The sequence below is a fragment of the Mastigoproctus giganteus genome, chromosome 1, assembly GCF_048544385.1.
Source record: "Mastigoproctus giganteus isolate SK-2022 chromosome 1, ASM4854438v1, whole genome shotgun sequence".
NCBI classification, from domain to species: domain Eukaryota; kingdom Metazoa; phylum Arthropoda; class Arachnida; order Uropygi; family Thelyphonidae; genus Mastigoproctus; species Mastigoproctus giganteus.
This window is the reverse complement of record NC_143575.1, coordinates 75,376,052-75,392,750: the sequence shown is the minus strand read 5'-3', so window position 1 is coordinate 75,392,750 and position 16,699 is coordinate 75,376,052. Positions and strand designations below refer to the sequence as shown.

Genomic DNA, 16,699 nt, shown 5'->3' with positions numbered 1-16,699 from the left:
TGTACAACAGTATCACATTTTATGTCCTTAAAAGATGATATCTGCTCTACAACATCATCAACTTTTGCCCCTGGCAGACATACCCCGGTCCTATTCCACCAATCCTTATTTTTTATCCTTAACACACACACACACACACACACACACACACACACACACCTCCCGACCAACTGTTCAATCAAAAATAGTGGGTGTTGAGTAGGTGAAAAAATAAAAGAGAAACCAAAACTGTATATTAAATTTTCATTCCAACTGTGTTTTTTTTTAAACATATACATGGTTACATCAGGAATATTTTTATGACTATATTTTTCCATTAAAAAATAATTAATGATGGATATTAAAAAGTGAACGTCATAATGGAGGAATACTAAAATTCACGTGTGTGATTCTGATATGTATTTAAATTTGTTTTACTTGGTTTTTTTGGCATAAGGGCCCACCTCTGGTGAGTATGGGCTTGGCACACCTAGGGTCCTGAGCTGGATATCATCATTCTTCTCTTCCTTGGTGATTCCCTTCTACCCCCCCCCCCTCTCTCTCTTTCTCTTGGGTAACTTAGAAATTTTTTTTTTTTTTGGCTGGTGCAGCAAAAGCCTCAGGCTTCCTTGCACCATATGACTAATAATAATAATAAATACACCAACATGTCAGTTAGACAGTTGAGTTTTATCCATTTTATTATAAAAAATGTACATAAATTGTTATTTGGATGAATTCAACTAAGAAATCTAGCAGTTATAGATTAGTTCCGGAGAGGGTTTAAATATACTTCATGACAGAAAAGAATTAGGGCTTGTTAATAGATGGTTCAGAGAAGGGTAGGCATATTAGTGAGGAGTGCTAATCTATGTTTATAATTTATGAAGAATGGCTGAAAGCTTGGCAACTAGTTATCTTCTGGGATAGGAGAAACTTGATTATGGTATTTAAGGTCCTGAAGGGGATCAGTAAAATGAGCAAGGGAGGATATTTACACTGATAGGAGAGACAAGAACCACAGTGCACAAATATAAAAACTAAGAGAGCCACAGAAGGCTGGTCTCATGAAGTTTACCTTTGTGCAGTATAGTTTAGCTTATTGGAATGAATTAAGTAAAGACAGGTGGAGAGTTTGGTTAAGTTCAGAAGCATATATTTTTTTTATTTTTGGCAGATGTAAAAACTTCCATTTCCTTACATTACTAAATAGTAATGCTATTTAATACTGTATAGTAATACTTAAGCCATCTTTAAAGTAGGCGCCTCCGTAGCCAGGTGGGCAGGAGCAGCAGTGCGTAGCACAAGCTTCTTATTTAGACTTGGGTTCGAGCCCGTGACTACCAAATACGGAGGATGCAGAAAGGTCAGGGAATGACCAGCGCAAATCCCTGGAGCAATATGGCCTTAGTTGCTAATGCCCCTAAAAACCAAAATAACAACAACATAAATAACAACAGCCATCTTTAAATTATGTAAAAATGTTTGGCTTTCTGTATAAATATTAGAGATTTGAATGTATGTTACTGTGAACATTCAATTTATTTTTAAAGCACTTAATATTAATAACCAGAAAAAAAATTTTTTTATTAAAAAATATTTGCACGTGGGAATGCTATAAGCTTTTGATATAGTATATGAAATTCTGCCTTTTTATCCACTTAAATTATGAAAGAAGTAAAAAAAAAAAAAAAAGTATCGCCATTATGATCATAATATTTTTTTAAAGTTATGGAGAAAAGTATTATATTGGCCAGGAAAAAGAAAAGAAAATTTTCAGTAAGAAGTGTCAGATGGATTATCCATTCCACACCAACACTTGTATCATGATAAGAAATTATTATTATGTGGAGTCTGAGTTTTGCATTATTTTTGTTAGTGTCCATCTGTATATTGTAAATTTAGTTAAAATATTTTGAAAGAATTATGTATATGCTTTTGGACAGATTGTTTACTGAAAGTAAATTTTTAAATACAGCTGGATGCTGAAAGTAAATTTTTCAATACAGCTGGATGCAACACCATCTCCATTGTACTATCTGTAAAGAAGCTGTCATTTTTGATTGAATGGTATATTTTAACAATAGAGTTGTACAATGTTGTAATGCCTATAGAGCTTATGCTGTGGGCATCATTATGCTTGTTAGGCAACCACATTATGTCAGTCCAGATTGATTACTGATAATTTGGCAGATAGACTTAAATATTTTAATAAAGAATTGAAATTGAAATAGTTTGATTATAGATAATATTATGCATTTCTTCATTCTGTATTGTCTTGAGAAATTTTGGTGTTCTTGTGATGGCTACAAGGCATGGGCTTATACTTGCTTTTGAGATGACCATTATTCATGACTTAAATTACAAATATATTAAATTGAGTGTTATCATCAAAACGGATGAATCCTCTATTCATTTAAAACTTCAAGGCATTGCCACAACAGCATGCTTCAGGGCTTACTGGTCTCATCAAATAGCAACTGCATGCCACAACAGTATGCTTCGGGGCTTACTGGTCTCATCAAATAGCAACTGCATGCCACAACAGTATGCTTCGGGGCTTACTGGTCTCATCAGATAACAGGTGGCCACCATTATGAGGAGTTAAATATACACTTAACTTTTGTTATGTGTTTAACTGAAAATTTTATTTACATATACCACAAAGTAAACTTATACAAAGTAGAGAATAAGGTATCACATTTAGATGTGATATCTTATTCTCTACTTTGTGTAAGTTTATTTTGCATAAGGTTACTAAGGTTACCACTAAATAAATAGCGAATTTGCCTCATTCAGTGATGCCATTATTCATTTTAAAACAGTATTATTAATTTAGGTCAACCTATGGATAAAAATGTGATCTCTAAAGTGAGCATGAGCCCAGACCTTTTAGGTTTGAGCTTATGCTCACTTCAGAGATCTTTTAGGTATCATGAGGAACCTATATTGAAAATACATATACATATCACTGCTCCACAAAATGTGGAGCAGTGATATGTATATGTATTTTCAATTAAAGCATTTTTTTTATTAATTTTTTATGGTATAATAAAAAATTGTCTTTATTTCACTAATAGTAGTAGTTCATAATTTTTCAGTGTTTAATAAATTGTGCTTCTTGCTGTCTTGTATGAGCATCATACTATGAACACATTCATAGATAATTTTATTTGTTTATTTAGGGAATAAACTACATGTTCTGCATTAATTGTAACTGTGCTGATCTTCTACCAGTTAAGCAAAACCAAGTGAAACAAACTATACCTGACAGTACTTGTCACATGCAAGCTGGTAGTGACATTGCTGCAGCAAGTATGACACAGCAGCATTCAGAAAATCAAAACCAGACAACAAGAGGAGGACTGAGAGTATATAAGATTGTAGTTTTAGGAGATGGGGGTGTTGGAAAAAGTGGTAAGATTGATAGTATTTATTTTTTTTTTTTATTAGTTTTATATATGTATGAACATACATTGAGGTTAGTGAGGTTAATGCTGTTCCATTACCTACATGAAAAACAAAAGCTTCTTTACATGGATTTAGCCAATAGCTATTAAGGTGTCTCCATTATCTTTTCGTTGCTAGTACGGCATCTGGCAGATGCCCCTTTTTAAAATGTTTCTGTTCTTTTTTTAAATTTCTAAATGAAATCAAATCCTCCTGTGTACCTTTACTCACCAGTATTCCCTAGCTATTTATACAGTATTTTCTGCTTTCATTTCGATATAATATATATTACGAAACATTAAATTTTTGTTTGGCATTTAACAGGTGCCAAGTGTCTACTTTCTTCTAGGTAATTCCCATTCCGACATGGTGTCTGCAAGATGCCAGTGACAGGTGTCTAATCTTGTCTTAGAGCTTTGGTTTCACTGGCTAAATATGAAGAACTGACAGGAATACAGAAATATATTGTATCTTCCAGATGCCACACGAGCATTTGTGTTTCAATCCAGGGGATGAGGGACCTTGAAAATTCTAAAAAATACGATAAAAACTTTTTTTATTATTTTAGCAGATCACAGTTAAGAGGTCATTGTTTTCAATTCAGTAAAAAAAAAGGTAAAAATAAATTTTTTATAATTAAAACAAAAAGAGTCTCATAGACACCACTCAAATGCCTTTGTTAAATAGAGGGCACAAGTGACAGAAAGTTAGGCTATTTTTGAAATAAATAGCTCTCCTTGAAAAAATGAGGAGTATGTGCAGTTTATTTAAAAATATCACTTCCCTGACAGCTGTTAGGTAGGCTGTAGCATTATCAGATAATAATTAGACATCATAGTTTAATTCTGATAAGTGAATTCTCTGCGAGAGGATACTACTTGGTATTTGAGGTTAGTATGTTGAAATTTAAAAATATGAAACTGTTCAGGGGTGTGTAAAAGATGTATAGCAATATGCTCTTTGTTTTCAATGTTCTATTCATTGAGAGCAGCTTAAAAGCAACATAATAACTCCAGAAGCAATGTAATAATTGCAAACTAATTGCCCATGAGAAATAAATCCATATAAACAGACTTTTCTTTCTTGCAGTATTTGAGAAAAGTCTGAAGATACCATATAGTTTTACTGTTTGGTTTCTTTAAATGTCTAGGAAATAAGTGAACTCATACACCAACCATTAAATGAATTTTACTGTAACTAAAATTTACAAATAAATATATATGAAAAAACAAATTATATAGTTAACTATAATTTACAATAAACTAATGGCTGTATATTACAGAATACTAAAACTATAATAAAATCATTTACTATAAAATGTGCTAAAATATAAAAATTAAAAACGCTAAAAAACCTGAAGCTTTCGAGAGCGTCAGCTCCCTTCTTCAACAGTGATAAAACTTCCTGCAACATCTCCTTATATAACAGGCTCACGGTACCTCCACACATGGTATTCCTCCACGTGGTTCCCTCGGCGCACGGGCAGAACCGGAAGCGGAAATGGCTCGGGTACGTGGCAAACAAAATCATTCATCCGTACTGTGGACAACTGCTTCAAAAATAGGATGTATGCATATACCTCTGTCTCCATGAATAGAGACAGAGGTATGCATATACCTCTGTCTCTATTCATGGTATTCTTACTGGATGAGCCAATCCGTAAACCTTCTAGCCACTTACGCTCCCAGTACCCATGCGCTTGGTCCACAATGATCGCATCCTCTGGGGAGATTTGATGCTGCTTCTCCCAAAAATGTTCAGCCACAGCAGACTTATAATCGGCAGTTCTTATAGCATTTAAATGCTCCCCCAGACGATCCCTGAGCCATCGTTTTGTTTCCCCCACATAACACTCCCCACAATCCGAGTATTCTATTCTGTATACAACTCCACTACTGAGGTCTTTTGGTATACAGTCTTTGACCTGGAATACAGCTGTGCACAGCCTCCGCCCGGGAAGCTGTACACAGCGTGTCTTATAACCCCGTAAAATTCTCACTAAACGCTCAGTAAGGCGCAGATAGTAGGGGATGTATGCGGTGGCTACCAGAACGAATGGCTCCCCATGTTCAGACACTCCTCTGCTATATCTATCCAGGATCCTCTGGGGGGTATCCGCATTTTCTAAGGTCTGCCATGACACAATTAATTTCCTTTTCTTTATCCTCAGAAGTGGTGCAGTGTGATCCTGCTCTATCAAATAGAACTTTTACTACACTATTCTTATATTGTCCAACTTATGCTGAGTTGTAGTGGCTGTATTGGCCTCCACACATGGGTTTCTTAAACACTGATGTCTGAAGTTTGGAACGCATCCTAGAGACCAATACATCCAAAAATGACAGGGTACCGCCTGTTTCCACCTCTGACATAAATTGTATGAATTGGGAGAAGCTATTAAGCCAGCAAACTGCATTATCCTCCCTCCCCTTCTGGACCAGGGTAAAAGTATCATCAACATATCGCTTCCAATTTTTAATAGGAAACGAACACCCACTAAAAACCCTACTTTCTAACTCTTCCATGGCCAAATTGGCCACGGTGCACTAATGGGCGTACCGTGAACCTGTTTGTACATAGTTCCTTGAAATAACATAGTAGTACTAGCCAGACATAATTCCACCCCGGCACAAATATCTTCTATACCAAGCAGTGATCTATTACCAAGTGAGACATCCTTGGTCAATGCCATTTTTACCCAATGTATTCCATGTTTAATAGGAATACATGTGAATAAAGACATGACATCAAAAGAGATCATACTCTCATTATCATATATAGTCAAATTCCCCACAAAATTTACAATCTGTCTACTGTCTTTAATAACATATTCGGACTGCCCCACTATGGGCGCAATTAATTTAGCCAAGTATCCCGATAGAGCATAGGAGGGACTCCCTATAAATGATACTATGGGTCTCAGGGGTACTTCAGCCTTATGAATTTTTGGCAGTCCGTAAAACCTAGGGAGTTGACTACCCGTAGCGTGTCATGCCCAGAAAGTCTCCTTGGAAATCTTCTCCGTATTTAACCAAGATTGCACTAATTTGTTGACTCGCCGTTCCAGGCCCACCAACGGGTCCCTCTGGGTCACCTTGTAAGTATTGTTATCTTGCAGAAGATCCAATGCCTTTTTATTATAATCCTCTGTATTTAGGACCACCGTTGATCTTCCTTTGTCCACTGGTAGAACTACTATTCCTTCGTCTCTTCTATGGCTTTCTTTTGACTAAGGCTAATATTCGGGGGTGCTCTCCTTACCTGGCTCAAAACCGCAGCAGACTTAACTTGGATTTCATTAGCTAGAGCCTCAGAAAACTTATTGATGGCCCATTCAATACTCATTGCTATCTCCGCAATGGGGGATTTGGGGAGTACAAGCATGAACTTGGGGCCTAGATTTAGGACTTCCTCCTGTTCTTTAGTGAGCTGTCTATTACTCAAATTATGTATAAAATGAGTGTTCCTATCGTATTGCTGTACTACATTTTCACTCAACAACCTATTGAATTTCATAATTTGTCTGGTTTTTTTTTTTTTTTTTTGGGTAGTTGTTGCCGCATCGGCTTCTGTGGCCATAATGCACCTCCCAAGGTTTTTGCAGTACTTTGATCCAAGCCCGAGGCGGGATTCGTACCTGCGACCTTTCGGTTACCAGGAAGGCACTTTACCCACCCGGCTAGCCTGGTCGGCATTTGTCTTTGTCTATACGACTCCACTACTCTAGAAACTTTATCCGAGACTAAAGGTTAGTCTCGGATAAAACAACGAGTCAACAAATTAGTGCAATCTTGGTTGAATACGGAGAAGATTTCCAAGGAGACTTTCCGGGCATTACATGCTACAGGTAGTCAACTCCCTAGGTTTTACGGACTGCCAAAAATTCATAAGGCTGAAGTACCCCTGAGACCCATAGTATCATTTATAGGGAGTCCCTCCTATGCTCTGTCTGGGTACTTGGATAAATTAATTGCGCCCATAGTGGGGCAGTCCGAATATGTTATTTAAGACAGTAGAGAGTTTGTAAATTTTGTGGGGAATTTGACTATAAATGATAATTAGAGTATGAGCTCTTTTGATGTCGTGTCTTTATTCACATGTATTCTTATTAAACATGGAATACATTGTGTAAGGATGTCTCACTTGGTAATAGATAATAGATCACTGCTTGGTATAGAAGATATTTGTGCTGAGGTGGAATTATGTCTGGCTAGTACTACCATGTTATTTCAAGGAACTATGTACAAACAGGGTCACGGTAGCCATGGGTTCGCCCATTAGTGCCACTGTGGCCAATTTGGCCATGGAGGAGTTAGAAAGTAGGGTTTTAAGACACGACATCAAAAGAGTATGAGCTCTTTTGATTTCATGGCTTTATTCACATGTATTCTTATTAAACATGGAATACATTGGGTAAAAATGGCATTGACCAAGGATGTCTCACTTGGTAATAGATCACTGCTTGGTATAGAAGATATTTGTGCTGAGGTGGAATTATGTCTGGCTAGTACTACCATGTTATTTCAAGGAACTATGTACAAACAGGGTCACGGTACGGCCATTGGTTCGCCCATTAGTGCCACTGTGGCCAATTTGGCCATAGAGGAGTTAGAAATAGGGTTTTTAGTGGGTGTTTATTTCCTATTAGAAATTGGAAGAGATATGTTGATGATACTTTCGCCCTGGTCCAGAAGGGGAGGGAGGATGATGCAGTTTGCTGGCTTAATAGCTTCTCCCAATTCATACAATTTACCTCAGAGGTGGAAACATACGGTATCCTGTCATTTTTGGATGTATTGGTCTCTAGGATGGGTTCCAGACTTCAGACGTCAGTGTTTAAGAAACCCATGTGTGGGTTTCTTAAAGCTCTATTTGATAGAGCAGGATCACACTGCACCACCTCTGAGGATAAAGAAAAGAAATTAAGCGTGTCACGGCAGACCTTAGAAAATGCGGATACCCCCAGAGGATCCTGGATAGATATAGTAGAGGAGTGTCTGAACGTAGGGAGCCATCGTTCCGGGTGGTACCGCATACATCACCTACTATCCGGGCCTTACTGAGCGTTTAGCGAGAATTTTAAAGGGTTATAAGACACGCTGTGTACAGCTTCCCGGGCGGAGGCTGTGCACAGCTGTATCCCAGGTCAAAGACCATATACCAAAAGACCTCAGTAGTGTAGTTGTATACAGAATAGAATGTTCGGATTGTGGGGAGTGTTATGTGGGGGAAACAAAATGACAGCTGAGGGATCGTCTGGGGGAGCATTTAAATGCTATAAGAACCGCCGATTATAAGTCTGCTGTGGCCGAACATTTTTCGGAGAAGCAGCATCAAATCTCCCCAGAGGATGCGATCATTGTGGACCACGCGCATGGGTACTGGGAGCATAAGTGGCTAGAAGGTTTACGGATTGGCTCATCCAGTAAGAATACCATGAATAGAGTCAGAGGTATATGCATGCATCCTATTTTTGAAGCAGTTGTCCGTAGTATGGATGAACGATTTTGTTTGCCACGTACCCTAGCCATTTCCGGTTCTGCCTATGCACCGAGGGAACCACGTGTGGAGGTTCCCACAGAATTCCAGCTATCGGTATTATCACAAATGCAATAAGATCAAGTTTACTACCTGTTTATAATGAATTGCACTAAGAGAAAATCCCAGTAAACCGGAAACTGCAAATTGTCTTTATTGTTTTATGATACACAGAGTAGTAGTATTAGTACGTAGTAGTAGAGACATGTGATTCAAGAAAGCAAGCTTATGTAGCATCAACCAAAAAAAAAAAAAAAAACCATTTCACAAATTCATTCCCTCTAAAAGTTTGTCCGGTTCCTCCTTGAATTTATTTAAGCTATCAACTTTCACAACGACAGATGAAAGTTTGTTCTAGCAATTAACTACCCACTGGCTAAAGGCAAATTTTTGTGCATCTATTCTACAACTGTCTTTCCTCAATTTGAATTTATGCCCCCTTATGTTTGTAATCTGAGCAAGAGAAAGAATCCCATCAGAATTGAGACTGCTGAACCCATTCAAGGCTTTATACACCTCAATCAGATCACCTCGCAGGTGCCTAGTCTCCAGACGCTGCAATTTGCAGGACTTAAGCCTTTTTGGTAAGAGGATCCCTTTGTTGCCCTTTGTATGCATTCTAGCAACTCTACATCCTTCCTAAAATGAGGCCTCCAGACCTGTATGCATTACTCAAAGCATGGCCTGACCATTGCCTTATGCAAGGAGATAATCACCTCCTTATCCCCTCTAGAAAAATTCCTATATATCATTGACTACACCCCATGACGTGCTCTGGCTTCCTGTCTGCATTGCCCAGAAAACTTCATATCTGACTACACAATCATGCTCAGGTCTTTTTCATTTTCTACCACCCTAATTGTAGTATCACACAGTTGGTACATTTCTCTGAGGTTACTTCTACCCATATGCAGTACTTTGCATTTGCCAATGTTAAATTTCAGTTGCCACTTCTCAGCCCATCTGCCCAACTTTTTTAGATCCTGTTGCAGTAGCACACTGCCATTACTGTCATTAACAACCCTACCAACCTTTGTATCATCTTAGTACTACTCTATGTTAAGAGAGTGACCTCCAGAAATGTGCTTTAGTAAAATGTGAACTTGCTTGAGGTGATTATAGTGTGTTTCCACTTAACTTTTTGAAGTTTACAGAAAATTTCATTTTGACCACTATCGTGGGGCTGACTAAGAGAATAAGTGACAACAGTACTAGTAAATCTACCAAGAAAAGGAAAGCGATCATTTGGATCAGAAAATTAAAATAATAAGGATGTATAAAAATGGTCAAACATTAACAGGTATTATGCGCAATTTAGATTTGTCAGTGTCAACAGTGAACACAATAATAAAGGTCAAAGACAGAATACGAGAAGCGGTGAAGGGATCAGCACGAATGAAGTCAACTATAATAACCAAGGCTACAAAATACATATCAGTTTTTACAGTACAATAACACGTGTTTTTTCTTCCTCTTACGTTTTCTTTTCTTATGTGCCACTCCGGCTACTTCACCGCAATCTTAAGATAAAGTTTTTAATTGAACTAATTAAAAATATATAACTATTTTTTTCTATATATATAACTAATATATAAAAAATATATATCTAATTAATTGAAAAATATATAACTATTTTTCTTCATTCTTCTGAGGATATTATGTGGTATTTGCAATTTTGGCATATCGGGGATATAGTAGCAATATTTTATTAGTCAATTCCGAGTTATGTAAAACTCGACGTAAGAAAGAAGTCCTGGAACGTATCTCTTATGTATTAGCAGCAGTATGTATCTTGGCACCTTGGTTTTTCTGCATACTGCTTCATTTTTGCTGCAAGATTACAAAAAATTCAACTAAGTTCATTCTTTTGGTAATCGCCTGAACTCTTTAGGCGATTACCATATGATCCTTTAGGCATACTGTAAGTATAACATGTTTTAACTCCAAGTGTGACTCAAGGGACAAAATTTTGGAAACCACTAGAATAGAGTGTAAACATTTCCTGCTCACGCTACTCACTATGCCTTCTTTGTGATTTATGGGCGGGAGGAGAAATAATTATGTGCTTTTTTTTTTAAGGAAATTGGACCGAACCACATATGGAGGGGGGAACCATGGATTATAAAACTTTGGTAATACAAATATGACGTTGAAAAAAAGTCGCAAGTTAGGGTTTGAATGTGAAATTGTCTGCAATTCTGCCCAGACATGACAGGAGGGAGTGTATGATGAGAGCATTGTCAATCAGTTCGGCCGTGGGGAGATTGTGCAAGGCTCATGGGGTAGAATTTTTTTCAGTGTGGTCTGTGCTTGTTGACACGAGAGACTGCTTCTACAGGGATGGGTACACTTAATAGAAAGGGTGCAAGAATATTTGATGATGCTATCGAGCCAGTTAGGTGGGTCGGAAAACAGCTAGCTTGGGGGGATTCACAAACTAAAAGGTTAACAGTAGCCGCAGGCAGAGGCAAAAGTGATTCTTGCACTACTTCTTTTAGAATGAGCAGCAGCCTGGAAAACAAGGTGCTGGAGATTTCCAGGACTGCTGAGAATCATAGTGGAACAAGTAAATACATGGGCTGGGTTCGGGTAACTAAGAGTAAAAACAAGTGCATGTATACTTGCATGTACACTAATGCTAGGAGTATAGTTAATAAATTTGATGAGTTTGAAGGGCTGGTTAAGACATCAAAGGTGGATATTGTTGGGATATCAGAGATATGGTGTCACACAGATATAAGCAGTGCAGAATTGGAATTTAGGGAGTACAATGTGTACAGAAAGGATAGACAGGACAGGAAGGGAGGAGGGATTATGCTGTTAGTTAAGAAACACATAAAATCTAAGGAAGTGTATCCAGTTTATGTTGGTGGACAATGCAACGTTGAGTCAGTTTGGTGTGACATAAGCACTGGGAAAGGGGAAATGAGAGTAGGTGTGTGTGTTATAGGCCTATTGAATCTAATGAGTATAATGAGCAATTGGCAGAGAAATAGAGTAGGCCATTAAATCAGTGTCTTATAATGAGGGATTTTAACTTTCCAGATATTGACTGGAACTTGTGGATTGGTCACTCGCATACTAGCAAGACTTTTGTGGATTTATTGGATGACTGTTTCTTACAGCAACATGTTTGAGAGGCAACCAGGGGTAATACTCTTTATCCGATAATCAGCAGTGATTATTCATGCATTAAGAATTTGCAGGTAAAGGAACCACTGGGGGACAGTGATCATAATGTTCTGATGTGGGATTTACTTAAAGACGTAACTAAAAGGTATTATGCGCAATTCGGGGTCTCAGACAGTTTTTAAATTCTATACGGCGACATCAACTGATGATGTTACAAACGTTTAATTCTAAATGGGAAGCCTTGAGGGACTTCATCTTGGAGGCTACTAGGCTTTTCATTCCAACTAAGAAATACTATTCAAGGTTTAGACCTAAATGGATGTCAGATTAATTAATGAGGCTAGTGGCAGAGAAGAAAAATGTACGGGATACATATAAATTATCAGGTGACACAGAAGCCTATGGCACATATAAAATAGTCTGTAATCAAGTCACAAAGGAGGTTAGGCAGATTATGAAAAATCTTTGCAAAAAGATGCAAAGAAAAACAGCAAAGAGTTCTGTACTTATGTGAACTCTAGAAGGAAAGGAATGAATCAGATGTGACCACTTAACATAGATGGGTTGATTATTGACCATGCTCAGGTAGCTGAATGAGTATTTTGAATCTACAATCACACATGAGGAGTTATTCAAGGAGGGGAATGCCAGAAGTTTATCAAACTCTAACAGGAAGCTAAGTGATTTTGTAATAACTGAGAGCAAAGTGGAGGAGAAATTGTTGAAGTTAAACATAAGGAAGGCACCCGGGATTGACGGGATCTGTCCGGTTATATTAGAGGCAGCAAAGGAAGTAAGCAAAGCCTTAGCCATAATTATGAGAGCTTCCTTGGACTCAGGACAGGTTCCCATTGACTGGAGGTGTGCAAATGTATGACCAATTCACAAAGGGGGTTCAAAAGGTGACACAAGTAACTATAGACCTGTTAGTTTAACTTGTGTTCCAGGAAAAATAATGGAGTCACTGGTTAAAGAAGCATTGTAGAATCATCTAGACAAGACTGCAGTAATAGTTAAGACACAGCATGGGTTTGTTAAAGGGAGGTCCGACCAATTTGATTGGATACTATGATGTGGTCACAAAGGAACTGGATGCAAAAAATAATTTTGATATCATATACTTGGATTTCAGGAAAGCTTTTGATACTGTTGCATGTTGCACATGGAAGACTGCCATGCAAATTGGATCGGTATTGGCATTAATGGCAAGTTTCTACAATGGATAAAGGGATGGTTGAGTGAGAGATGACAGAGAGTGGTAATCAGTGGACACTGCTCTTCATGGACAAATGTTATTAGTGGAGTTCCCCAGGTTTCGGTGCTGGGCCCATTGTTGTTTTGTGTATTCATCAATGATATTGATGAAGGTATATCAGGCTTAATGTCCAAGTTTGGAGATGATACAAAGGTTGGCAGGGTTATTAACAACAGTAAAGACAGTATGCTACTCCAACTGGATCTAGATAAGTTGAGAAAATGGGCTGAGAACTGCCAAATGAAGTTTAACATTGACAAATGCAAAATACTGCATATGGGTAGCAGTAACCCAGGAGAAATATACCAACTGTGTGGTATTACACTCAGGGAAGTGGAGAGTGAAAAAGACCTGGAGGTAATTGTGCAGTCAGATATAAAATTTTCTGAGCAGTGCAGACAGGTTGGCAAGGCAAGTCATGGAGTCTTGTCAATTATATATATCAAGTTTGCTAGCAGGGACAGGGAGCTGATTATCCCATTGTACAAGGCAATGGCCTGGCTACACTTTGAGTACTGTGTACAGGTCCGGAGGCCTCATTTTAGGAAGGATGTAGAGTTGCTAGAACAAGTACAGAGAATGGCAACAAAATTGGTGAATGGAACAAAGGGATGCTCTTGCCAAGAAAGGCTTAAGTCCTGCAAATTGCAGCATCTGGAGACTAGGCACATGCGAGGTGATCTGGTTGAGGTGTATAAGGCCTTGAATGGGTTGAGCAAGCTGAATGCTGATGGGATTCTTCCTCTTGCTCAGATTAAAAACCTGAGGGGGCATTAATTCAAATTGAAGAAAGACAGTTGTAGAATAGATGTGCAGAAATTTGCATTTATCCTGCGGGCGGGTAGTGGATTGGTGGAATGGACTTTCATCTTTTGTTGTGGAAGTTGATAGCCTAAATAAATTTAAGGCTGAGCTGGACAGGCATTTGGAACGAATGGAGGGGTAAAATGGGAGGTTTTTTTTTTTTTTTTTTTGCTGATGCTGCATAAGCTTGCTTTCTTGGTTTGTGTGCCTTAATGTTAGCATCTGGGTAACCTCTATTAATCCTCTCTTATTTTTGATTTACTTCCTCTACCTCAACTTTCCTAATTAATGGAGAAACGGATCAACTGACAACTCTTCACACCTTGAAACCTTTCATTTGATTAATAGTCACAGATATGGATTTCACAGTACCAATCCACTAGTAATATCTTGGCGTATATTACTCACCTTTTGTTCAAATTCTATGTTTGGAGTTTTTATCATAAAACTCCAAACCAAACATAGACTATTCATAAAAGTTTGGATGAAACATCCAGCTACTCTCAACATTTCTAAGGCTTTTTACTGTGTTTGGCTTAATTGTCTTCTAAATAAGCTTGCAATTTCATGGTTTGCCTTCTGTTTCTTGCAAAAAGGTGGCCAATTTTCCCTCTGTCCACTAAACCCTCAGATGGGTGAGGTTATAATTGTGGGCAGTGGTTTTCAGCCGGGGTGCCACGGCACCTTAGGGTGCTGCAACAACATTCCAGGGGTGCCACGTAATTTGGGTTTAAGTTACTAAACTTATTATTATTTTTTTAAATTTATATGTTTATTTCATTATAAAAAGGTGTACAGTATCTTTTTAATTTTGTGGTGATCTATAATTGATGTTTACTTAGTACCTCTATATAAAGAATAAAATTATTATATACTGTATACATATAATTTGTATTATGAAATGCAATTTTTATAATTATATTATTGTAATAACTATCACACATATATATATGCACAGAGAGGATCGGATCTAACAGGCAGAAAATTGAGTAGGTGTGCCGCAAAATAAAATAAATTACTTAGGGGTACCGTTATTAAAAAAATATTGAAAACCACTGATTGTGGGTAATGTGCCAACTGTAATTTGGATGAATACCGTGGCTGAATGAATAGTGTTTGTGTACTCCAGCTAATATGAAAACAAAACTCATTCACTTGTGTTGTATCTGTGAAATGCCAGACAGTTAATTTCAGATAACTTGAATAAATTGAAACAAATAATGAAAATTGTATCATTGTTTAAAGAATATTGGTGGAGAAAGGTTTATCGAGAATTTATTTTATTCTCAAAATTAATAAAATAACAGAAATTTTAAAAATATATCTGTAGGTCTGTCAGGCCACACAAGGGTCAAAAGGTTAACAGTTTCTCATAAGTTCATTTTGCACATCCCATCACACAAACATTTAATTTCTGCTACATGCCTTTCCTATACAGGGTGTCTCAAAAATATTGGTACAAATGTTTAGGGGAGGTAGGTAACACCTAAAGGAATGTGAATCGCATAGGATCCCATAACCGGAAACGTCACGGGAAAGTAGTAGCAGAGGCACAAGAAGCAGAAATGACGCAAGACAGTAATTAGTGGCAAACATTTATTTGACATAATATTAACAATGGATTACGAGATGGATGCATTTCATGATGTTACAACAGATGCTCGAAAGTTCCACCATGAGACACGATGCATGCGTGACACCGACGCAGCATGGATTGGCAGACACGGTCGAACACACCTGGAGTTTCTTTGGCAGCAGCGCAGACGAGTCTCGCCACGAAATCCATTTCCGTCTCCACAGGCGATTCATACATGATAGATTTGAGTGCCCCCCACAGAAAGAAATCAAGGCTCGATAAATCAGGTGAGCGTGGGGACCAGGCAACGGATCCACCACGGCCAATCCATCAACACCCAAAACGCTTGTTCAAATGGTCACGAACACACCTTCCATAATGGGCAGGCGCCCCGTCATGTTGAAACCAAATGTTGCGTCTCACATTTGCTGGAACATCGTTAAGTAACCCTGGTAGAACTTGTTCAAGAAAGATCCGATATTTAGGGAGTTCATGCGGGATGGTAACAGGTATGGGCCAACTAAGCAGTCACCGACCATACCTGCCTACACATTTATTGCGAAGCGATGTTGTGCCGCATGGGGGGGCGCACACCGTGTGGGTTGTCGTGAGCCCACACATGAGCATTGTGCTGATTGAATAAGCCTTCCCGAGTGAAATAAGCCTCATCCGTGAACAAAACATAGGCTGGAAAATTCAAGTCTTGATCGCTTTCTTGGAGAAACCACTGCACAAAAGCCACACGTGCAGGATAATCTTGGGGGAGCAGTAACCGAACCCTTTGGAGATGAAAGGGGTGTAAGGAATCGTTGTGCAAGACACGCTGTACACTGCAACAAGACTCCTAAGGCAGAGGCAACGGCATGTGTGCTGGTAGTAGGATTATTCTGGACGGCATTCAACACACTTTCTTCCATGGCGGGAGTTTGCATCGAACGTGGTCTGCCCGCACTACTCCTGTTACC

At 38.3% G+C, this 16,699-nt stretch overlaps 1 protein-coding gene across 2 annotated transcripts in view; it reads left to right on the top strand.

Moving 5' to 3' along the window:
• The window catches only part of LOC150090897 (GTP-binding protein Rit2-like), a 130,146-nt gene that overhangs the window by 27,446 nt on the left and 86,001 nt on the right, over window positions 1-16,699 (top strand). For both annotated transcript variants that reach the window (XM_090380552.1, XM_090380542.1), the window contains exon 2: window positions 3,165-3,396. In XM_090380552.1, the coding sequence (XP_090236678.1) occupies window positions 3,177-3,396 (220 nt within the window). In that variant the 5' untranslated portion in view covers window positions 3,165-3,176. The remainder of the gene's footprint in view (window positions 1-3,164; window positions 3,397-16,699) is intronic.